The sequence below is a fragment of the Muscardinus avellanarius genome (assembly GCF_963383645.1).
Source record: "Muscardinus avellanarius genome assembly, chromosome: 4".
NCBI classification, from domain to species: Eukaryota; Metazoa; Chordata; class Mammalia; order Rodentia; family Gliridae; genus Muscardinus; species Muscardinus avellanarius.
The window spans coordinates 4,714,215-4,739,603 of NC_137789.1; the positions used below are offsets into that span (position 1 = coordinate 4,714,215).

General features: G+C 48.0%; 1 protein-coding gene across 1 annotated transcript in view; it reads left to right on the forward strand.

Annotated features, from left to right (window-relative positions):
* COL22A1 (collagen type XXII alpha 1 chain) overlaps positions 1-25,389 on the forward strand; it is a gene marked incomplete at both ends in the record, with an annotated part of 240,887 nt that overhangs the window by 115,427 nt on the left and 100,071 nt on the right. The window contains 11 exons of the mRNA XM_080694710.1: positions 495-548; positions 5,167-5,211; positions 5,825-5,887; positions 6,489-6,542; positions 11,792-11,833; positions 16,602-16,634; positions 20,579-20,632; positions 20,894-20,947; positions 21,835-21,888; positions 23,266-23,319; positions 24,257-24,310. Of these exons, the coding sequence (XP_080550836.1) occupies positions 495-548; positions 5,167-5,211; positions 5,825-5,887; positions 6,489-6,542; positions 11,792-11,833; positions 16,602-16,634; positions 20,579-20,632; positions 20,894-20,947; positions 21,835-21,888; positions 23,266-23,319; positions 24,257-24,310 (561 nt within the window). The remainder of the gene's footprint in view (positions 1-494; positions 549-5,166; positions 5,212-5,824; positions 5,888-6,488; positions 6,543-11,791; positions 11,834-16,601; positions 16,635-20,578; positions 20,633-20,893; positions 20,948-21,834; positions 21,889-23,265; positions 23,320-24,256; positions 24,311-25,389) is intronic.

Here is a 25,389-nt window from a genome sequence, read left to right on the forward strand (position 1 = left end):
GAGCCCAGGGAAGGCAACTATTAAAGACAACTCTTGAATGTCATGAGGAAATTTATTGTTTTTTTCAATAAACAAAATCTCAACTTTCTCACGACAGAATTACAGAATAAATGTGGATCCTGTTCAGCTTCACAAACATTCTTCATTCTCCTTATCTTTCAAAGGATAATGCCTTAACCATGAACTTTGCATTCTTGAAAACATTTGTGGAATACGGGCCTTCCTCAAAATTGCTCAATAAGAATGAAGTGCCCCGTTTCTACTCAGTTACAGACTACTTAAGTTCCCAACTAGAACTGTGGAATATGGGCTCTAGAAGTTGTTTTGTGCTGATATAGCTGACCACCATGGTTAGGCCTGAACCACATAGAACTAGAGGCTTTGGAACCACCCAGGTCCAAGTGGCTCTCTCCTTACTCATCTGCAATGAGTTCTAGATATGTCCACCCCCAGATGGGCCCTCTCTTGCTAATGTTGCTTCCTGTTTCTTGCAGGGAGAACCGGGGAGCAGAGGTGAAGATGGCCTTCCTGGGAAACCAGGACCTCGGGTATGACATCACCTCCTTCCCTGTTACACTCCTTGCTCTAAATGGGACACTCTAGGCTGTGTGTTACCTCAACCTGTCAATCACAGAGTGTCTCAGGAAACAGATGACGGAAAAGGAGCTGTTGAAACGTGTGGCAGGCGTCTCTTAGGGACAGCAGCAGCTTCTGGGGCTGGAGAGAGCAGAGCCAACACTATCTCTAAGCAGAAGGTATAGGAGGGCCCTAGAGGCAGGGAGACCTCAGCTAGAGCAGAGCTGGGAGCAGTCTTGGGGAAGAAAGCACCATGTCCTCACTGTCTGCTTGCTCTTGCAGGGAGGGAGAAAGGGCAGGCACTCTTTTTCCTTTCTCCCTCTCCCTTTTTTCTCCCTTTCTCCCTGTCTGAGTTTTGCTTTCCCTCTGATGATGCCCAGTGGCAAAACCCTGTAGAAAGCAGAGAATCAAAGACACCTGGCTGAGACGGACGTGGGGCTCAGTGGTGGAGAAATGGACTGGGGGAGACAGGCTGCTCCATGTGTGAAGTGGACAGGGTGCCTGCTGTGAGTGTGGGTGCTGAGACCTGAGTGCCGCTCTAAAGGCCTGTGTTTGGTCCCTCTAGGACCACTTCTCACTCTCCCGATGGGCAGCAGGATCTCCCTTAGCTCAGCATCTCCACTTTGGCCTGAGCTCAGAATGCAATGAGGACCTAAGAGAGGGCTAAACCTTGTGTATGTGGGGGAGACAGCATGCATGTGTACATGTGTGCTCTGTGTATGTGTGTGTGTGTATGCGCACATGTACATGCAGCTGTAGTTCTAGAGTTGATGGGCTAGACAGGAAATGGGATGAGGAGGGCTGGTTCTCCCTGTCCCTCCACCTGCTATGCTCTACTTCCATCAGGATATGGACTCCTTAAGAGCAATGGCCGCATCTCTTAGCTCAGTCTCTCATACTCCCAACTCATAGTCAGGCACATGGTGGATATTCAGCAAAGGAGCAAGGGCTTTCAGGATGGAGGGAAGGTAGACAAATCCACCCACCATGGCTCAGGCGTGGCCCGGACTCAGTAGGGTAGCAGGTCCTGACTCACATAAAGGTACACCACAGGGCACCTCAGGGCTGGCCAGTGAAGGTACTGCAGATGGCATATCCCTTAGGATTCCCACTGTCTCTCTTTTTCATAAATGATCATTCGGCCGGGCATGGTGGCGCATGCTTGTAATCCTAGCATTTGGGAGGCTGAGATGGGAGGATCTTAGGTTTGTGGCCTGCCTCAGCTACTTAGTGAGGCCCTCTGCAACTTAGTGAGACCCTGTTTAAAAATAAAAAAAAAATAAAATAAGAAATAGGGCTGGGAGGTATATCTTTGATGTAGAATGCCCCTGGGTTCCATCCCCAGTACTGCAAGAAAAAAAAAAAAAAAAAACAACAGATCATTCCTTAGAAAATCAAATTAAAATAGAATGGAAAGAGCAAAGAATAAATCACAGAGCTGTCTTAATTATGCCCAGGTTTGACCCAAACTGTGGCAAAGCATCCCCAGGCACCACTTGGAAGTCTTCTATTCTGAGCCCCACACTCTAGGGACTCATCTCTCCTCATCCCCAGCACAGCATCCGCGAGCCGCACCACTGTCAAATACAAGCACAGCCATCCTGCATAATTTAGGATCCACTATGAACCTCCTCATGATGCCGATTACAACACACCAATTAAAAAAGACAACAATGGCATTTTTTGTGTGGTATTGGGAATGGAACCCAGGGGCATTCTACCTCTAAGCTACACCTCCAGCCCTATTTTATTTTGTTTTATTTTATTTTGAAACAGAGTCTCACCCAGTTGCATTGCTCCTCACTAAGTTGCTTAGGCCGACTGAAAACCTGAGATCCTCCTGTCTCTGCTCCCCCAAGTACTGGGATTACAAGCATGTGCCATCATGCATGGCTCAATTATGACATTTTAAAAATATGATTCCCAAATCATTTAAATATCATATTTTGGGGGTTTTCTCCACGCATACCCTAAGCTTATTGGTGGTATAATCTTGACAGCCTTAAAAGCACCCAGGCTACCTTTTAATGCTTGACTGATTGATTGGATGAAATTTTATCATTTTCCAGGAAGAAACTTAAATATTTATATAGATTTACAGTTCGTTTTCATTCTTGACTTCATGGATTTTATTTTGAGTCAATCATGCCCAGTAATCATGTTTTCTCGAGTTTGGAAATTGGCCAGTGCCTGTAGGCTTGCGTAATATCAGTGCTTATTTGGCTGTCTTTGCAGCAGCCCATCCACTATGCTTCCTGTCTGTGGCTCTGCAGCGAGAGGCGCTGAGTCCTCCTCCTCCATCAGGACGAAGCTAGCAGCCCCTCAGGGACTTCTCTAGTCTTTGGTTCTGTATTTTAAATTTCTGATAATCACTAATGACTTGAAGATACAAACACAGATGTCTGTTGCTACGTCTCACCTGTGTCTTTGTTGTATAATTTCTAGTGCTTTCTAGTAGAAATATTTATCTGCAAAATCTGAGACTGAATTTCAATAGTCACTTTTTGTTTGTTTGTTTGTTTGTTTGTTTCAACAGATGGGTAGCCCCAGGGGAGACCTGGCATAGGGTCTTGCTATTTTATTTTGACATAGTACAAACTCAAAATGAAAGTCCTTTTCCTGGATGATTCTGGATAATTTATGAAAGGGAGATCCAGCAAAGCCCTGCCAGGGGGCGGAGCTTGCTTGCAAGATACATCGCATTTTGAGGTTCACTTGAAGACTTCCAGAGGATGCCAGTTCCTCCTTCACTGAGCCTTTGTATTGGGCTCAGCTCAAATTTAGGGAACAACTGGGTGGTCCTTAAAGTTCCTTTCCAACTGCACTCAGCCTTTTATCCTTATTCAGCATGTAAGAGGCAATTCCCACTGCAAATGTGTTACCGTCGTAGCAGATTGAAAGTGACATCTTGAGGGATGAGTATTTGCACAATTCTGGTTGAAGCAGTCCTTACTAATTGTGCTTGTAAACACTGGGAATTGATGGGTACGTGGAACGCACCTAGAATTTCAATACGTGCTGACTCCAGATGCCAGGGCCATTACACCCCAGCTACAGGATAAAATGTGTGCTTATGCTGAACACCACCTGTGGATTTTCCCTCCCTCTCTCCTTCCCTCCCACCCTCCCTTCCTTCCTTCTTGTTTTCCTTTCTGGCCTTCCTCTCTAAGTAGTGATGGCACTGGTCTTTACTTACCAGTTGAGTCTGGACTAGCTGTAGGGAAAATCCTACGGCCTGAGTACCACCCACTCATTCCTTCATTCTTTCATCAGAAAATCACGTTTTCTCATGGAAATATATACCAAAGGTTTTACTACATATTATAACTGATATTAGAAATAAATTGTCACTCAAGGAACCAGTGATGTTCAAGACATGTGGCTACTCAGGAATCAATGTCCCTCTCAGCCCCTATCACAGGCCTCTTTGCATTGATAGTTTGGAAAGGCTTGGAGAGCACAGCTGCTTGGGGGCTTGGAACAGGGAGAGAGAGAGGGAGCCCCTTCATCCTGTCCTCCCACTTCAGCCTGACCACAGAGTGCAAGTTAGGAACTACTTTAGCCCCTTTGGGTGGCTATGATAATTCTTTATACTGGGAGATATATAAATAATAGACATATACTGCTCACAGTTCTGGGGTCTGGGAAGTCTAGGACCAAGGTGTCCACTGATCTGGTGTCCGTTGAGGACTCTGCTTCATATGTGGCACCTGATACCTGTGGCCGCACGTGATGGGAGGGAAAGGGCTCCCTCAAGCATTTTTTGTAAAGGTACAAATCCAATTCATGAAGGCTCCACCCTCATAACCAAAGCACCCCAAAGGTCCTACATTTTAGTAGCACCACACTGAAGATGATGTCAACATGAGAATTTTCAGGGGAAACCTTCAGACCATATTAGGAGCCTCATGGGTGAGGAAAAAAATTTCCAGGAATAAGAGCCAGTGTGTATGCCTTTGGAGTGTGTTTTCTAATATGAGCTTGAGGGCTTAATAGGGACTCTCCTTCAGGACTTTCTGATTGTAACATGCCATGGGAAAGGATAAATCAAGATAGTAGCTTCCTCCAACCACAAGGGACTGACTGTGTTTATGACAACAGACCTCACCGCAGTCATGGGACACCCGTCACTTGGACACATCTTCAACAGCATTCCTTTCATTGTGGGGCAGGAGGGGTCTGTGTTTCCCTTTATGTTTCAAGACTTGGGGTTGGAAGAGATCTAAGAATCCTAAGTTTGGGCTCCTCATTGGTTTGAATTAGAGTGTTTAGTTTCAAGATGAACAGATTCAACCTGAATGAACTCTAGCAGGGGGATCCCAGGAATTGTTGTTGTTTTGTCTTTGCTATGTGTGTGTGGAGGGGGGGCAACAAAACACAATATAGGCTCTCTGGAGCTTCTCTCTCCAGAAGTGCTAAGTACTTTGGATGTTATAGCTCATGACTCTTGGGCTTTAAACAGTGCCCCATGTTTCAGAACTGAAGGCTATGGTCACCAGGTGTTGCAGATGTGTGGGCCCAACTGGGGAATGACAGCCACATCTGAAAGTGTGCTGGAAGATCAAGGAATATCTTTTATTTTATCTCCAGGGTGAAGTTGGGGAGCAGGGCCTGGCGGGCCGACCTGGAGAGAAGGTCTGTTCCTTCGTGCCTTTATTCATTCATTTCTTTAATTCATGTATTCATTTTATGCATTAGGTCTTGTGTGAATTCTTCAAGTGCCACGTAGAGTCAGTCGTGTCTTTGGGAGCTCACTGCATTCATTTCACGCACTTGCTAATTTGCTCCATCAGTTTTAGCATGTTCTGTGTATCAGTCCCTGTGTTTGGCACTAGGGCTACCCCAAACCAAAATAAACTGTTCCCTGGAGGACGACTGGAAAGTGTGGTGAGAGAGGGAAGGCTGCATTAAGGAGGGACACAGGAGGGGGCGTTTCAGTCTTCAGGACTTCAGGAATGCCAGTGAAGAGGTGACACTGTAGTTGAGTCCTAAAGGCTGAGGAGGAGCTAAACACTTACCTAGTGGGAGGAGAGCTTCTGGAGAGGAACCAGCCAAGTGGATTAGAGTGTGGGGAAGCCCTTGAGGACAGAGTCCTTCTGTCCACTGCTGTCTTCATGTGACTTCTACTAGGCCCAAATATCTATGGGGGCAGAGACAGGAAGTGAAAAGCTCACAGCCCATGGCCTGTCCCACAGGAGAGTTGGCCCACTGGGGCCCAAGTTACAGAGCTGCCCTTCTGTCCTCACAGGGAGAAGCAGGCTTCCCAGGGGCTCCAGGCTTCCCAGGTGTGCGGGGAGAGAAAGGAAACCAGGTATGTATGGCTTCTTCCTACCAAGACCCCCTGCCTGTGCCCAGGAAAAGCAGCTCCCTTTGGAGTCTTAGTCCTTTGGGAGGAAGTGACTGCTTGACTGGGAGAATAGATCACTTCCCAGTGGTGATGGAAGAGGACTGGGGGGGGGGCGGAGTGCCAGAGTGTGTGCGCTGGCTCAAAGGACAGCGGCTGGAAGATGCGTCGAGAATGGGTGGGGCATCATGGATGAAACTGACCTAAGAGGGTTAGGAGGCACCACTGCCAGGGGCCAAGAGGAGAATCAGGGGCTTCACACTTCATGGGCAAGTCTCCCCTTTAGTGAGAACTCTGGGCATTTTACCAGTGAATCTAGGTGGAAGAGAAGAAGGAAAGGAGGGAGGGAGAAGGAGAGGTACAAGGAGAGGGAGAAAGAGAGAGAGGAGAGAGGAAAGAGGAGAGGAGGAGATGGGAGCAAAAGGAAACATGAATGTATGTGCATACATGTGTGCAAATACGTGTGTGTGTGTGTGTGTGTGTGTGTGTGTGTGTGTGTGTTGCCCCTTACCAAAAGAAGGCAGGATTTTTTTGGTAAGTGTGTGTTCTAACTTTTCCTTCACTACAGGGAGAAAAAGGTGAACTGGGACTTCCTGGACTGAAGGGTGACCAAGGTGTAAAGGTAGGGGCTGCTGACTCTCGCGATGGTCATCAGTTATCATTAGCTGCTGTTTCCCAGAGTTAAGAGATTTTTCTACAACGTATTTGCATGACTCTAAAGTATATTTTCAGGAAACAATAAATTAGACATAAACCTCATTTGAATGGCAGTAAAAAAGAGGATAATGGAGTCAGAAATGACATGTCCATCCAAACGTCCATCCATTCATCCTTCTGTGCCTATAATGCTTGAGGATTCCTTGAGCACCTCCCCCAGGGCAGGTGCTGTGTTTGACTAGTTCATGCTCCATCTCTCTCTGAATACAAGTACAGCTTTACAAGGTAGTTATCAGTGAGCTAAGTTTGTTGGGGTTCCAAGAGGTTGAAGAACTTGCTGAGAATTAACTTTGTGTCCCCTGACTCCTGCATCCTCCCCTGACATCATACATGAACCAGCACGTCACTGCTGCGGGATTGGCCCTAGAGCCAGCTGGAGTCCATGCCAACCCTCTCTCAATCGGGAGGACACGATTGCATGTACTGAGCCCTACTGTGTGCTCCGAAGTGTGCAGATGGGCTTCTTCAGTATCATTTCCCAACCCCCTCTGCACTGTACCTATCAGGATCAGCACACACAAAGCGGGTAACTGGAGAGAATTTAGTAAAAGGATCAATTGTAAGCTTGAGTAGCAGGAAGAGAAACCAGTAGGAGTTGGCCGTGCACTCCAAGGCGAGAAACGGAGAGGACAGAAGAGCAAGGGAAGGAGGCCCCCCCAGAGCTCCAAAGGCCTGGGGCCATAGGAAAAGAGCCAGATGGTCCCACCTGGCCACCCAGGGGAATAGGCATGGCAGCCCACTGCCCAGTACTGTCCCATGGCCTGGCACCCTCAATGTCTCATCCTGTCTCCTCTTGCCCCGGGCTCCTGCAGAATCACTGGACACCAGAGGACAAGGTCAATGAGACTGTCCGGAGGGAGGAGGGAGCCCAATAAAAGGGTGGATGAGAAGTGACCCAGAAATTGAGCACAGGTATCAGCCAGTGCATTCTGGGGATGACAAGAGCTGAGGCTCAGAAGTGGGTGATGTGTGTCTGAAACTACAGAGTCACATTCTAAGGACTCAGGTCTGCAGTCACGTCCCTTTTTAGAGGAGTACCCCCTACTCCAAATCCAGGTGGGCAGGCAGGGCAGGCAGCACCAAGCAGCCACTGCATCTACCTTGCCTCATGCCAAAGCCCCAGAAAAGCCCATGGGAACCGAAAAGCCCACTTGAATTTTTTGTTTTATTTTTTATTTTTTAATTTTTGTGATACTGAGGATGGAACCCCTGGGCATTCTACCTCTGAGTGACACCTTTAGCCCTACTTTTTATCCTTTAATTTTTTAAACAGGGCCTCACTGAGTTGCAAAGGGCCTCACTAAGTAGCTGAGGTTGTCTTTGAACTGTGATCCTCCTGTCTCAGCCTCCCAAATGCTGGGATTACAAGTGTGCGCCACCACACCTGGCTCCCAATGGAGTTTTTAGATACTTGTTTGGTGAGAGATCAGACTGATGAGCTGTAGTTACTTGAATTTCCAGGTCTTGGGGACTTGTGAGTGTGATAAGGTTTTGCTATAGGCTCTTTAGACTGGAACCCATATATGGCCTCATGCCCAGATTTGGTGAAACTTTATTGATGAGGAATAGCTGATTAGTTGGCCCATGTGGGAAACTGTCACTGAAACCATGTGTGTGGGAGCAGTTTTCCTGGGATCTTACCTGCTGGAATCACGAGAGTCTATGCAAACCACTGTTAAACTGCAGGGGATGGAACAGGGGCGAAAGGCGGGGTTTCTGTGCAGTTGAGCCTTCTGTAAGGTGTGGTTTCTTGACTTTCCTGTGCCTCACGGTAATAATTAATGAGCTATGCAATACTTTCTAGTTTAGTCCCCAATTTACAAATGAAAGAGCTAAAGGGTACTGAAGTATAATAACTTGCCCAAACTTACGGAGCTAAGCTTTGCAAACCAGAGGGTGGGAATGACCCTGGCAGCTGGACTCTTAAGCAGGTGAATTCAACCACAGTGACCCCTGTCCTTCCGATGTGATTCTAACCCAGGATGGATGCCACCCATAACCCTGTCAGCCCAGGAAAGCCACAGACACCTTCCCTGCCACTCTCTACTTAACGTAGACAGTTGAACATCCTCTGCTAGGCTGTCACTAATAAAATGACAGTGGCTGCCATGTGGTCCAGGATCTAATAGTTCTCACACTCTAAGACAAGTGAGCACGGGAAGGATCGAGGATCCCACGAGGAGCGAGCGCCTGTGGGCTGCGGCTTCTCATTCCTTCATGCTCAGCCTCTGACCAAACACACCCTTCATCCCACAGCAACTTTATGTGCGTGCATGAGAACGCGTGCATGCACACACACACACACTCAAGCCCCTCGAGCCCCCAGCCCACATGCTTGTATATGTTTGCACACAGCTTAATAGGAAGAGTGCTGCCTTACTGGTTAGAAACGTGACCCGGGCTTCTGCCTGCTGTGTGGGTCTGAGTAACTTATCTGACCTCTGTACCATGGCTGCCCCCCAAAAATGGTTCTGCAGGTACCTCTCTCCGAGGGTCACTGTACTGTGCAAATGGTGCGCTGATGGTGAGCAGTTGGGAGCAGATTTACTATGTGCAGGACGGCTTGAACAGTGTTCTTGTAAAGACCTGGCTAATCCCCAGGTCATCCTGAACAGTGTCCCTCTAGGGAACTGGCCAGTCCTCAGGACATTCTGAGCAGTGTTCCTAGGGGGACCTGGCTAACCCTAGGACAACCCTGAGAGGAACCTCTGTTGTCAGCATGTTTCCATTTCATAGATGAGGAAGCTGAGGCTCTTGGCCAGGGCTGCATGGTCAGAGCCAGCCTTGCCAGTGGAGACCTGCAGGTCGGGCTCTCTGCGGCACAGCACCGCACGCTGGGCCTGACCCAGGAAAGGTGGCAGCCCGGGAGGAGCCTGGCTTGCTGCTGCTGCAAGGCGTCTGCCCTCCCAGTGAGTGCTCTGCTGGGTTTCTGGCTCTGTCTTGCTCTTGCACTTCCTGGCTCCACTGTTAAGTCCCGCTGAGCCAGCCAGGCCCGCTGCTTTCCTGGCCTTTTCAAAAATACTATTTCTAAGTGAGAAACTCATTTCCCCAAATGCAAAAGCTTAGAGAAACCCTGAAGCCCCTTTGATGGCCTTGACAGAATCACATGCAGGCTTCCAGAGTCCTGGCTGCCTTCTGAGTCTTCCTGAGAGATATGTAGTAACAGATAATCTGGGACAAAAAAATCCAAAATTGGATGTGAAACCGACATTGTCCCCTTCCGACTGTGCCGAGCATGGTCCTACCTCTGCCATCCCCTCCCTGGGCTCCTCTTACCCTAGACCAGGAGCTTCCCTCCCCCATAGCACTTTGGAAAGTGGAGGTGGTACAGTTCATAGCCACCAAGCGTGACTGAGGGTCAACTCACAGAGAAGCAGGATTGGAACCCAGACTCAAACCCTCAGGTCCTTCTTAGCTAAGCCTGTTCCCCCAAGCCCCTTGGCCTGCCCCATCCTGCCCACCATTCCTTCTTGGCCCATGGTTCTGAGGATGGACAAAGGTAGCCTGTTGGAGACATCTCTGTCCTTCCTCCTTTTGCACCTGTTATTCATGCGGTTTCCTAAGAAACACCCTCCTGTGATCACCTGGGCCAGGAGATACATTCAGGCAAGGTGCATGCTGGGGCGTGAGCTTCACAGTGTCAGGAAGAAGTTGGGCAATGTCTGGTGACCTGGAGCAGTGCTTTCCTTGCTGAAGCTTCTGGAACTTCAGTCAGATTAAGAGAATATGGCTCAGGCATTGGCTAACTGTGTGAGTGTGGGCAGGTTAACTGAGGCTTTCATGCCTCTGTCAGTTCATCTGTGAAATGGGAATGCATGTCTGTCCATTGGGCATACCTACCAAGATGAAATTAGTTTATCCATGTGACATGCATAAACCAGCACCTAAAGTTAGGTGCTATGTAGCGATAGGAATAATGGTAGCAAATTATACAACTATTTTGTGTTTCAAGAACTGGGGAGTGAACCCAGGGGCACTCTACCATGGAGCTACATTTCTAGCTTGCTTGCTTTATTTATTTATTTATTTGGTTAATTATTACAGAACCTGGTACCAAAACCAGGGGCATTCTACCTCTGAGCTACACCCTTATCCCTATTTTACCTCTCTCTCTATGTTTTTTTTTAATTTGAGACAGGATCTCAGTAAGTTGCCAAGGCTGTCCTCAAACCTGCAATCCTCCTGTCTCAGCCTCCACAAGTACTGGAATTGCTGGTTTGTACCACCGCATGTGGCGGATACAACTATTTTTATTATCGCATTGTTGCTGACTAAGGGTGTCCTTGTCTCTGGCTAAGCTACCTTTATTCATTTCTTGGTTCCCATGATAAGTGCTTAGAAGGCTTGACATGGGCCCAGCCCCAGCCTGGTTCCAGGAGCAGATTTCGCATAGACGGCAGCCCCTGGCCCCGCATGGCTCCTGACAGTAGCAAGCTTCGGTGGTCCCATCCACTCATGGTTTCTCCTGCACAGAGCATCTTCATGACCCTGTGCCTCAGCTCCCATGTACATACTCCTGGTCTCACCCAGTCCCTAAATGGCGTATGCATTGTTATCTTACTGGTTTGCAAAGAAGAAAGAAGCCAAGAGGTAAAATCATATATGCAAGGTGGGCTTCTAGCTCAGGTGATGCAGCTCCCATGTCCTGTTGTTTACTAGAGCAGCACTGTGTCCTGGGGCAGCCTGCTTCTTCCCAGGGGCTGGGTGGGCCCGACTTCTCTAATGGACCAGGACCTCATTGTCAGGGTCCCCCTCAAGGGCACACATGTGGGGTGATTGTTGCAACGTACAGCAGCTGTGGTTGTAATCGGAGGAAGCAACCTCAGTGCCATCGACAGGAGCTGCACAGTAGATATCAGGTAATACACCTCACCCCAAAGACACAGTGGACTAACACACAGGACTTAAAGAACCTATAGCTGTACAGCTCAAGAAAGGTACTTCCTATACATCTGTTCTCTATGTCTGGAATGTTTTATAATTAGAATGCCTGTTTATATTTGTCTACCTGCCTTCCTAATGGTCTACCTAGGTATGTGCAGGGAGAGCATTTCTACCTGTTATCTGGGGCAGAGTGGTGCTGTCAGACCTGTGCTGGTATAAGCAGAGTTGATGGGGGAGTAATGATCACTTACTTGGCATTTCTTTATCTAGGGTGAAGCCGGTCCAGCAGGCCCCCCTGGCTTACCTGGAACTGTAAGTTATTCTGGTCCTTTCTACTCCTCTGAACTCCTGAGGAATTGGGAATCACCCCATTCCCAACACACATTCTCTCTCTCTCTCTCTCTCTCTCTCTCTCTCTCTCTCTCCACACTCACAAACATACCACACATGCTCGCATACACATACATGCACACACACTAGGCACACACACACACACACACACACACACACACACCACACCATACATGCTCTCTCTCTCTCTCTCACACACACATACACACCACTTAGTAATAAACATCTTCCTAGACTATGCCAATACCTGGACCCACATCTAGGTCTTATACCCAAAATATATATGCTTCTCTAAGAACCACCTTGTGCCTATTAATTTGATTTATTTAGAAAAAGCACAATTACTGTTTATGAGAACAGGTGATAGACACTGAGAAGATGTAGCCACCTGTTACACATAGGCAATCTGAGGTCCAAGGACCATAAGCCATTTGTCCAGACTCCAGTGTCAGCACCCGAGGCTGGGTTCATCTTCCTCCTCCTGCAAGGCATTGTGAGGTGCTGTTGGTTGTCAGCAAGAGCAAGGGCTGTGGGTGTGGGTGAATTGACTCTCAGAGCTTTAGTTCACCAATATTGAGGTCTTAGATATGTTGATAAGTTCCCAAAAGAGTAAATGTTCTCCTTTGTTAGAAAACATTATACCAACTATCTTATACATTGTGGTAAAAATTAACTGAAACACCGCAAAGTACTTAGCGGAGTTCCTAGTACATAATACATACTGAATATAAAGCAGTTGCTATTATTATTTATATTAATCCCAATAATTTTTAATGGGGCTTTATTTGGATTTTTGTTTTCATTTGAATGTTTCTTCCCAGCCTTGAGGTTCTCTGCTATGAGCAGATGATTTCAGGAAGGTTGTGTATGGCTTCGTGTACAGGCTGTGCCAAGCGAGTGTGTCTGGGGATGAACGGTTACTGACTAAAGCAGGGAATGACCTCAGAACAGAGGGCAGGAGAGGAGACAGCCTGAACATAGGGAAAGGCCTTCTGCTGTCAGACAAAGCATCTCACTCTGCAGTTTTGAATTTTGCTTGTTGGTTTGTTTGGTACTGGGATTTGAACCTAGGGACATTCTATCTTGGAGATACACCTTGAGCCCTTTAAAATTTTTTTGAAACAAGGTCTTTATGAGTTGTTGAGGGTGTCACTGAGTTCCTAAGTGTCTCTGTAAGCTGCTGAGGCTGTCCTGGAACTTAGGACTCTCTTGTCTCAGTCTCCTAAGTACTGGAATTTCAGGTGTTGGCCGCTATGTCCAGCTAACTCTGCAGTTTGTATCAGTGTTAAATCATTATTCCATAGCTCCATCTTCTACCCTCCCATACTCCATCATAATGAGACTCAGCTATTTTATAAAGATGCTGGAGGAATCTCAGAATCAAGACATTTAGAGCCAGACTGGGTTGTATGATATTTTTGTTTAAAAGTGAAATATCTGGTGTTAACAAGCAGACACAGAGATGAGCACTCCCCAATATCCTGGTGGGAGAGCAAGTTACCCCCAACAGGGGGGTCTCTGAGCGGTGTGTGCACACCAGGAGGTATCTGCCCTTGGGCTTGGACGGCCCATGCCTAGCCATCTATTCTAGGCAGATATTTGCATGTGTGCTTTTAACAAAGCATGTGTAAGGGTGTACATTGACATGTCCCTTATAATCATAAAAATTAGGAAACAAATTTGTATAACCATTGTCTCAGTCGACATTCTCACAGGTATAGTACAAGACAGCTTGCCGTACACCTCAGTGGAAGAAAGATTTATTTGCTCATAGTTTTTTGGACATCTTGAGGTTTCAGTTCATGTCAGGCTGGGTTACACCCATGGGGCTCAGGGAATGACAGTGGGAAACAGAAAGAGGGAGAGAGGGAGGGCTCTGCTCTCATATCATGGAGGCCAGAGCAGAGAGAGATAGAGAAAGGCTCTGCTTTCACATCATGGAGGCCAGGCCAGAGCAGAGAGAGGGAGAGAAAGAGAAACAAGGCTCTGCTCTCACGTCATGGAGGCCAGAGCAGAGAGGGAGAGAGCGAGGGCCCTGATATCACATTATGGAGGTCAGAGCAGAGATAGGGAGAGAGCGAGGGCTCTGCTCTCACATCACGGAGGCCAGAAGCCAGAGAGGACAAGCAAGGAGATTGGAAGACCTTAGGAGCAGAGTCCCTGTGGCCTTAGGGACCTGCCTTCTCCAGCCACACCCTACCTGCCTATATTACCACTCTGTAAATCCATGATAATGGATTTTTATCTACTTTACCACACTGTAAGTGCATTACCATGCATTTACACCAGTGACATTACAACCTTCAGGACTTACATCCGAACATTAATGTGTGAGCTCTTCAGTGGAGATTCTGTATCTAAGGATAGCAAACATTAGTACAGAAGTAAGTCACAGAATATCCACATTCAAAATCTTATTCTATAGAAAAACGCACACATGCATAAATATATGTATATATATTTAAATACATATACATATATATTATATAATAATATACGTATATATATATATATATATATATATATATATATAGTCACTTAGCTGTGAGACACACAAGTGGAACAAAACAAATTAAGTGAACAAAATTAACTTGTATATGATTCCATTTTGAGAGCTGGAGAACATGGGCTCGCAGCTCACCTGTGTGGATGTCGGCTCCTGACCTGACATTCACCAGCTGCCAGGGTTTCACTGGGAAGTTTATTGCTCTGTTGTCCAGTTTTATACTCATAAAGCAGGGCAAAGGCAGACGTGATTGTTTATTCCTTGCAGTTATTGTGAAGAATCCTGAGTTCATGCATCCGAACAACTGTAAATAATGTATTTTCTTTCTTTTCTGTTTTGTACTGGGGATTGGACCCAGGGGCAGTTTACCTTTGAGCCACATGCCCAGCACTATTTTCTTTTTTATATTTTGGAATAAGTTCTTGCTAAGTTGCTAGGGCTGGCCTTGAATCTGTGATCCTATCTCAGCCTCCTACATACTGAGATTACAGGTGTGTGCCACCACACCTAGCATCACTTTTACCATTTATATAACTATTAAAAATAAATATTTATATACATTCATAATTTGTGAAAACACAGAAAATGGTCGAGAAAGATGATGAACTGAAAAATGATAGTTTCTTCTGGGGAAGAGACTGGGACTGGGGACGTGGAGGGAAGGTGTCGGGAGCTACTATTCCCTTTTGAATCCAACATATCTTAGAACCAGCCCCTTGGGGCCCCTGCATCCATGCTCTTCATCCTGTGAGCTTATGCTCGAAACCAGGCACTGGAGTGGTTCCGACTGGAGAGAGCTCATGGTCTACTAAGGGAGATCAACCCTAATCATACAGTGGCCAAGATACACATGTGTTACAAATTATAGCAATTTGATCAAGGGAAAGAAAAAGGTGCAGCCAGTGAGAATAACAAAGAGCCTGGTTTACCTGATTTATATTTGAGAGGAGAAAAGGGGATCTTTGGGGCTGACATTTAAAAGGGGGTGGACCAGAGTCAAATGAAGGGGAGAGAACTGTTGAGTCCTGAGGGATGGCATTGCAGAAAGCTTTGATGCTGGAGAGAGCTGGTGCCTGGGAAGGACTCAGCAGACCGGTGGGCAGGGCAGGTGGGTGGGTGGTGGTGAGTCTGGAGGCCACACAGCAGCCGGTCAGTGGGCTCTTTGCTGAGCTCACTGCACAAGCAGAGCTCTCCATGAGCCAGGGGTGGGGCCCTTCACCTTGGTTTCCTCCGCACCTGTGTTGCTGCCTGGCTCAGAGCAGACAGCAGTAGTGGAAAAGGAGACCCTGAGGCCTGAATCCAATGCCCGAGTCCTGCTTCAATTGGCTGCATGGGTTATTCCATATGACCTCATGATACCCAAGTGGGGACTCTTGGAGGCTGACAGGAGCTATTGAAGGTCACACAGAGGGTGGGGCTAGGGCTGTGGGACATGGAACCGCTGTACTTTCCTGCCTTGGCGAACCCTCAGGGAAATAAAACAAAGGTGTGGTTCCATAATCTACAGTCACCAAGGTAAGGGACTAAGCCAGGCGTATGTCAATGCGTGAATGGATAAAGCAGTATACATACACGATAGAGTTTTACTTAGCCATAAAAAACAAAATTATGTCATCTTCAGGAAAATCAAGGATCACATGTTTTTTTCTCATATGTGCAAACTAGAGAGAAAAATAGAAAAGGGACCTCATGAAAATAGCAAAGAAACCAGGAGAGTAGTAGAAGGGGATCGGGGAAAGGGAGAGGGAGGGAAGGAGTCACATGGGGAGTCACATGTGCAAACAATGGTGTGCACATATATGAATGTATCACCTGTATCACCATAACCTCACAGACATGGACAAATGCAACACAAAAATAAAAACAAAAACAAAATATGTGATTCCAATTGTCAAAACTAATCAGAACTCAAGACACTTGGGGAAGGATCTCTCGCTTAGTAAATCTCTCAGAGACAGCACATTTTATAGTAAAAAGTCAGGCTCCATGCAGTTCTAATATATTTTTTTAATGTGTGTGACACCAGGGATAGAACCCAGGGGCGTTCTACCTCCACGGTACACCCCCAGCCCTATATTTTATTTCTTTTATTTTGAAGCAGGGTCTCATTAAGTTGCGGAGGGCCTCACTCAGTAGCCAAGGCTGGCTGCAAAGCTGGAATCCTCCTGTCTCGGCCTCCCAAGTACTGGGATCCATCTTTCTAATTTATGTTTTCTTTTCCAGATCTCCATGTTCACACCACACCCAAGAATACCAGTAAGTACCAACAGTGCCTGGGCACAGCCTGGTGCCCTCAGCCTGGCTGGTAATATCACAGAGTGGGCTGGGGCAGGGGCTGGTTTGAGTTTGACTTAACTCCTGATGCTAGTCAGCCAGACATCTGGGCTTCCAGGTCTTGTCCTTGCAACAGATGGGAACAAGTACCTGCAGGAATCGGCTCTTGTGTCTGGCAGGTCATACCCAGGACAGTGTCCGGTAGCCAAGGGCTAAGCTGCACCTCTCCGTGGACAAAGTTAATTCTTCAGCACCTGGGATATTGTAGGTTTTTAGGAGAACAGAATTACCTGAGATAGAAGAGCATTCCAGGGTTGGAGGAGGCAAAGGTGCTCTGGGAATGTTGACTGTGAAGGAGACCGTGGGTGGAAGTATGTTGAGGGGCCCCAGAGCTGAGAGGACAGTGGACAGCTCAGGACAGTGGAAGGCTGAGCCACTCTGCGCCCTCAGGGTGTGATAGAAGGAGGGAGACCTGGGTTGGCTTCTTGTAGACACTGCAACATTTAGCAGAACAACAAAAATTCATCACTGCTGCCTCTAGGAACCTCTTTCCATGGATGGCTCTTCTGAATTTAAGGGTTTACACATGTCTCTATGATGTTGGCAGCACTGAGACCAGAAAATGTACATATATATAATTTATATATTTAAAAATATATGTTTCTATGGTTTTTGAAGTATTGGGGGTGGAACCCAGGGACATTCTACCTCTGAGCTACACCCCAGCCCTATTCTTTATTCTTTATATTGAAACAGGGTCTCACTGAGTTGCAAAGGGTCTTGCTAAGTAGTTGAGGCTGTCTGTGAACCTCAATCCTCCTGTCTCAGCCTCCTAAATGCTAGAATACAAGCATGTGCCAACATGCCCAAATTTATATATGTTTACATATATTTATAAATATATATGTGTATGTATATATACATATATATACATATTGCACACACACATATATATAATTTTGGTACTGAAGATTGAACCCATTAGTGTTCTATTCATGCTACACCCCATCCCTTTTTATTTTTTATTTTAAAACAGGGCTTCACTAAGTAGCTGAGGCTGGCCTTGAACCTGCAATCCTCTTGTCTCAGCCTCCCAAGTACTGGGATTATAGACGTGTACCACCACACTAGGTATTGATTCTCTTGTGGTTCTTCTGTTCTTGGGATGTCTCCTGCTGTTCCACAGCACATGACAGCCAAGAGGCTAGAATGGGAACGTCCACATCTCAGCTGTTACTGTCTTTATTTTCTTAGTAATGAGTAGATGCAATTTTAAAAGCTTAAAAGCATCTTGTATGTGATGGAAAAGAATGGTGCAGGTGGAGGGGTTGAGCCGGGTGCTGAAAGCTATACAGGGAGTGAAGGAAGAATGTGGCCTCTGGAGGAGAACCAGGGAGGAGGTTCTGGTGGCTGGGGCGCCGTCAGGAAGCATGGGCTTGAGAAGCTCCTGGAGGTGTCTTCTCAGCCCTAAAGACCTGAGTGGAGTGACTGTCTCTGCCTGTTTGGTTTCAAGGCTCACACCCCATATAGAGACAGGATCCCCATCTTCTCCTAGGAACCCTCACGTATTGCCTACCCGCTTCTACATCTTTGGGTCTCACCTCCCCAATGTTCATGAAACATTGAGATTAAAACTGAGATTAACACTGAGATTAAAACTAGCCTGCATATCCACCCTATTGTTTTTACGGGTCTGGGGATGGAACCTAGGGGCATTCTACCTCCAAGCTACAGCCCCTGCCCTATTTTTATTCTTTAATTTTTGAAACAGGGTCTCACTAAATTATGGAGTGCTTCACTAAGTAGCTGAGGCTGCCCGCGAACTGTGATCCTCTGGTCTCAGACTCCCAAATGCTGGGGTCATAAGTGTGCAGCACCATGCCCGGCTTCCACCCTATTCTTAAAGGGATTGATTCATACACAGACAGTTTCCTGAATTTTCCACTGGGAAGGCACCTAAAGGAAAAAGAGAGAGTGGACCGACTACTCTACCTTCACCTTGGAGTCCCCAGAGGTGGCATCCTTTCTGCACAATGCACAGTTTTGTGAGAACCAGGAAGCCATTCACGGGATCAAAGCAAAGACATTCTTTATTCTAAAGAAAAGTTTCAATGCAGGCAATTGCAGGACTCGCTCTGGGACTGGCTCGGTTGCCATGACAACCTATGTCCCTATGGATGGGTTTGGAAAGCATTTTTCTGTTTGACTTCTTCCTGCTCTCCCCAGATGTATGCCATCGAGTCCCTGCAGTGCAAGAAGAGGCAAGATTCTAAAGGATGTAAAAGTTGCTGCATAATTAAGAGAATAGCAAGGGAGAGATGGGGAGCAGGAGAAAGCCGGCTCCCTTCTCTCCCCCGCTCAGGATTAAGCAGGCTCCTATGAGAGGCTGGTGAGCATGCCTGGTGAGCTAGCATGATGATGGAGCTATTAGATGCTGTGTGCATCCCTGGGGTCTGGCTGCAGATAACAGCTGGAGTTGGACATCATTCCTTACCTGCAGGAAGGATGGATAGGTAGCTGCAGGTGTGGAGAAATTACAGTGGAGAAGTTCAGAAGTGACCATGCCAGGAAGACTCCGGGGCTTGATGAGTCCACCCCCTCACTCTGCAGAGAGGACTGAGAGCTCCAAACACCAGCGATGATGTTTGACTTGGGCAAGGTCACCTGGGGGCAGTAGAGAAAAGAAGCCAGCCATGTTCCTGCATTTGACCACTACTCAAATAGTACCTCTTATATACCCACAGCAAAGAAGCTGCCTCTGACTCCCATGTGCCGGGGCAGGAACGTCTTGAGCATCTTGCCTGCCGAGTCCCTAGGCCTTCTCCTCTGGCCTAAATTCCCACGGGTCCCCTACTGTCTTCCTGCCACCTGCCACCTGACCCCTACACTGGCAGAAGGAGAAGATGGAACCTTCTCAACCATGTGTCCCCTGATAGCACCCCTGCTACCCTTCTGTCTTTACGGTTGGTTGTGTTGCCATGGACTGGAGGACCAGCCAGGGTTTCCTAAGTCCTCACCAAGAGATGTCCTAGGAGGGAAGCAGGCTGGAAATCACAGCCTAGCTCCTGGTGGATGGCACCGGGCACGTCCCCTCTGAGCTGTTGGCCCAGAGAGTTTAGGAGAGGGAAGGAACTAGCTTCTGTCGAAACCTCCTCATTGCTGGGTACCTGAGACACTGCGAAAACAATCTTATTCACCCCAAGCCACAGTGGAGTGGACCATGTAGACTCCACTCAGTAGGCAGTGCTGAGAGAGGGAGGAAGGCAGTCTAGGGCCATGCATGGGGCAGGCTGGAAGAGGAGGGCAGGCAAGATTCTGCGGCAAGGTCTCCACAGAATTTGCCTGTGCGCTGGCAGAAAACCATCAATGGGAATGCACTTCTGTGCTTGTGTTCCCGCCAAATAAAGTTCTCAGGCCAGCCAGGCGTGGTGGCACATGCTTGTAATCCCTGCACTTGGGAGGCTGAGACAGGAGGATCGCGCAGGTTCGAAGCCAGCTGTGCTGGCTTAGGAGACCCTGTTTCCAAAATTTAAAAAAATATATAAAATTATACATACATATATATATATATATATATATATATATATATATATATATATAATAGGTCTGGGAGTGTAGCCGGGAGGTAGAAGGGTTTCCAAAAGTTCTCAGGCCAGCTCACCCCAGACTCTAATTTGACCTTAGACTCTGCCTCAAGATGCATCCAGACACCTCTTCAGACCACCTGGTCTTGGAAGCCTCTGCTTGCAGACTCTCTACCTTTGCAGACTCACTTGTGTAGAAATAACCTTTGGGAGCCGGATGGCCAGCGGATCTTATTTGCAGAGCTGGACGTGGCCCTTGTGCCAAGCTGAGTGGTGGGGCATGTGCTCTAAGGAAGGGGGTTCATACTCTAGTGGTCTGTACCATGCGCTTCTCACCAACAGGGAGAACAGGGGCCCAAAGGAGAGAAGGGCGACCCTGGCGTGCCTGGGGAGCAGGTGAGTGCTTCTGCCTGTGGGGTCCCTTCCTCATTCCCTCCCACCACGGTGTGGATGTCAGGGGAGACCAGGCCTCCAAGCCCACCCCCCCTCCGGGCTTAGGTCTTAACTGCACTTCCAGGATCCCCGCTGAGCCAAATGTATCCCTCTTCCCTTTCCCTGGCCTCTGTGGGTCTCAAATGATACTCACTGCAGTGTCCAGTGCCTTCCTCAGAGCACTAGGGTGATGAGCTTCTCCATGTATGGACTGTTTCATTGCAGGGACCTCAGGGACTTCCTGGAGCATCAGGCTCCCAGGGACCCACTGGACCTCCGGTAAGAAAGCCCCCTCTCCCCTGGTTGGCTCTGAGACTAGGGAATCCCAGTCTCATTCTTTTCATCCTGCCCAGGCCTTCTCGCCTGGCATCTGAAATGACCACCAGGGGGCGCTGTGGAAAGATGTTGTAGGGACTGAGGAGCATCCCAGGGCCTTGTTCCAGTGCCTCACAAACGGTCTCCAAAAACAGCCAGGCCCTGGGTCCAGGCCCTGCCTCAGGAACTCTGGCTGTTGCTGTCCTGTCACTAAAGGGTTGGCTGAGGCAAGCTCTGGGTTCCGCAGATTCAGGGCGCTCTGGAGAGAGGTGCGCCCAGTGGAGCCAGCAACTCCCAGCTCACTAAGCAATTTCAGACACAGGAAATCCACTTCCTTCGCCAGCCCATGTCTGGCAGCCTTGATATAAATGGCACCTGAGTATTAGCCAAGTGTTGTTGTTGTTGTTGTTGTTGTTGTTGTTATTTTTCCAGGTTTGCTTTCTTTTCTTCACTAGATCTTTTCTGGGCAGATGCTTGTATCTGGGGGACTCTGCACTAGATATAAATTGTACTGGAAGGAAGAGCCTATTATAGTGGCCTCAAAAATTTCCTGGGGCCACTTGCTGGCTGCGCCCTATTCCTCCTGCTCCTCTGAGCCTCCTTTATGTAAAGGGTCAGCGCTGATACCTAGGGCACCCTAGGGACGATGGTGAGGGTGGATACAGTTATGATATGACAAATTCCTGAAAGGGACAGGAATTTCTGTGCCTTTTCAACCCACATCCTGTCCCTTCAGTTTGAACCAGAAGATTCCAAGGAGCCAGAGTTGGCTGAGGTTTTCCAGCCATGAGGGTGACGACTGCTTTGCCTAAGTACTGCAATCTCTTACTCCCCTTCAATTTCCTGCACAGGGTGCCAAAGGACAAGATGGTGTACAGGGTGTCCCAGGAGCAGCCGGAAACCCGGTGAGTCCTTGTGTCCCTCCTGTATGCATCCCAGGAGGGGAAGCTGGCTTGGTGCCTATCATGTGGCTCCAGCTCTGGGCTAACTAGGTGGTACAGGGCCAAGAAAGCAGGCCAGGCTTGAGGAATTGTCCAGGCCCAGAGGCCTTTTTTTGGTGGTACTGGGGTTGCTGGAAACCCTTCTACCTTCTACATCCTCCCAGACCTATTTTTATATTTTTATTTGGAAACAGGGTCTCTTAAGCCAGCAAGGCTGGCTTCGAACCTGCGTGATCCTCCTGTCTCTGCCTCCCAAGCGCAGGGATTACAAGTGTGCGCCACCACGCCCGGCCCCAGAGGCCTTTTGACAGCGAGCACAGAGAGATGATGTGGCCTCCATACTGGTCCTGGGGTTTCAGGGCTTTGTTCTACAAAACCCACAAAAGAATTCTTCCATATGCACATGGATCTCTCTCACATACGCATACACACACACACACACACACACACACACACACACACACACACCTTGCCTGCAGCTTCTGAGCCCTCTTGCTGCCACTCCTGGCTTGCCTGTCCTTGGGGCCAGGATCCTCAGTCCAGGTGATTTTGGTCTCACAGGGGTTAGCACTGGGCCCTGGGGTTGAAGAGAGTCCTGTGGCTTGCTGCAGCTCTATAGCACTCAGGCCTTCAACATGGGCCAACCCTATTGTGTGTCTGTTCTCCAAGCTATGTTCATGCCCTTCAGTTGACCTCCTTCATTATACAGAGCCTTTTCCCTAAGACTCAACTCTGAGAAGTTTGGTTCATACTCAGTTCTCCCTCCACACGTGGCCAAAGACAAACCCAACCTAAGATCCTTGTGCATGACGAGTGTTCTTCTCTGCCCACTTCTGCCCTCCACACACCTTCACTGTCTCTATGCCTGGGCTGAAGGACTCCAGAGGTTCCTCCCGCTCCTCCTCTGTGCCAGGTGCCCACTCATTTGCACCTTGTCTAGTTGGGAGGCCATAGAGCTCAGGAGGAGGTGGCTTGGAATACCTGTAGAGGGATCTCAGGTTAGGGTAGTACCAGCAACTCAACTTTTTTTTTCTGTAAATGTTTATTTATATTTTATTTTATTTTTTATTTTATTGAAAATGGTATTCATTTAAATTGTCCTTGGTGCCCTCATCCCTCCCCAGTTTCCCTCCACCCTCAACAATGAGTGTCCACATTAACCATGCTGTATTCATAATTTTACACATATCCGGATGTAACTCCTGCATTCATCTACCTCAGCCTTCTTCCTCTCCTATCAGAGCAACTCATCTTTGAATGTGGGGGAGGATTGGAGAATGACACGGGACAGCTATTTACCATCAATTCATTGGGACTTTGTAAACTTCTGTTTCTGAATAGGGTGCTCCTGGACTTGCAGGTCCCCCTGGTCCCAGTGGCCCCCCAGGAAGTGTGGTGAGTAATGTCTACCTTCAGATCCTCCCACTATGTTAACTGTTCCATTTTCCCTGAAGCCCCAGGGCACAGGCATCATTACCCTGTCTAAAAGGGAGAATTAATGACCTGCCAAACTCACCCCAAAATTAACCAACCTGAGTCTTTAGGTAAGCCTTTAACTCTCCTGGCAGTGAGTGAAATTGTTATAACTGCAGAAAGTCTGTGATTTGTTGATGTTGGAATCAACATCTCAAGCCTTAGGAGATCTAGCTCCCGATCTTCCACTGGCAGGCTCTTAGGCCTTTGCATGCCAGCTCTGGGGGTAACAGAATGTGCCAGGTGACTTGTGTAGGATGTCCCAGGCACCGTTCACACCTGATAGTTCATTGCATGCTCACAGCAGCCCTATTAGGTGGATATCATTACCAACCCCATTACACACAGAGGAAACCTGAGGCACCAGGAGCCTAAGTCGTGAGGTAGGCCGTTGCGGAAGATGCTACTGGAACCTGGCCAGTGGGGCCTCACCCTCCCCAGAGTACATGTGTGTACTCCCAGCAGGCAATGCTGCTGTCCTTTGAGCATTTTCTCTGGCGATAGGGAGCACATCTTCCAGCCACTTGAACAAGCATTAATGCCTGAGAAACAGCCTTGAGCTAGTATTGAATACTACCCTTAGGTGGAGTGACTCTACAGGGTGTCTTGAGTGGACTCCAGAGTCCCCATCAGGGAGCTCCAGGTGCTCCCTGATGTCTCAAGGGCCCATTGTCCTCCTTACTTCCTCAGTCTCTCCTGGAGTGTCTGTAGAATGCCTGACCTCAAACCTCTGCTCTACGTGAGCTTCTGGGGACTCCACATGGCTTATGGGCCTGAGTCCTTTAGGTCATATGTGTTAACCTTCACTGGGAACCACGAGCTATCAAGAAGTTCATGAGAATTATCTTCCTTTATTCAGGGAACCCCCGGCCTCAGAGGCCCACCTGGGAAAGACGGGGAGCGTGGCGAGAAGGTAAGTCCAGAGGGGTCTCAGCTCACGGCATCTACGCTCAGCTTCTGAGGGGCAGTGGAGGCAGACCTCACACTGGTCAGCCCTGGCTAAGACCCAGGAATCAGAGGGACTTTGAAAGAGGAGAGAAAGGGTGTCCTGTGCCAACTCATCATCTCTTTTACCCCTCACAACAGACCCCTGGATCAGGTGAATGTCCCTTTGACAAATGTGGAGACTGTCTCTGAGAGGTTAATTAATTCCCCTACATCTCAAAGCCAATGGGCTGTCTGACTCCAAATCCTGCTCTCTCTCAATTCCACCCCCCAGTTCATCCATCTGGCACGTCTCTCCGATCTAGCACTTTCAGAAATTATGAGTGATGCTGAGACAGAGCTTAGGGAATCCAGAGTGCTCACTTGAATGACTCATGGGCTTCAGACTGGGCTGAAACCCACTTCCATGTCCTAGCGCACTGGACCTAAACTAGCGTGACAGCACTGGCCTTCAACTGGGTGCAGTCCCACCTCCCCAGCATGTCTGGTGAACACCATGAGGAACGACTGCTACTGGCATCTGGTAGATAGAGACCAGGATTCTGCTATAATCCCTCATGCACAGGACAGCTGTCCATCACACACACACACACACACACACACACACACACACACACACACACACACACACACAAACGCAGAAGTCATCAACCCTGAATGTCAGTAATGCCAAAGCTGAGAAACCTGAGCTACACGAAGGGCACCCTCTTTGCACCTGAGCCTGCTCAGCTGTAAAGGAGGGTGTCAACAGGCACATCAATCCCAGGCTACGGGGGTTGGCTGGAGAGCCAGGGAGGCAGGCGCAAGGACTCGGCAGACAACAATGATGAGGGCAGGGTGGTAGCATGTCCCCCCCAAAATACCTCAGCAGGTGGCTTAGCAAGTGCCTCGATGTGTCTTTTACTACTAAGAGATTATCCCCAGAAGCCTCTCCCAGCACACAAGAGCATGGATTCTTTCTGAAAATTTCTTTAAGCCTTATTTTCCTGGAACCTTTTCAAAGAGTGATCACTTTATCTTATATTTTTGTAAAACTTAAGAAGAGCA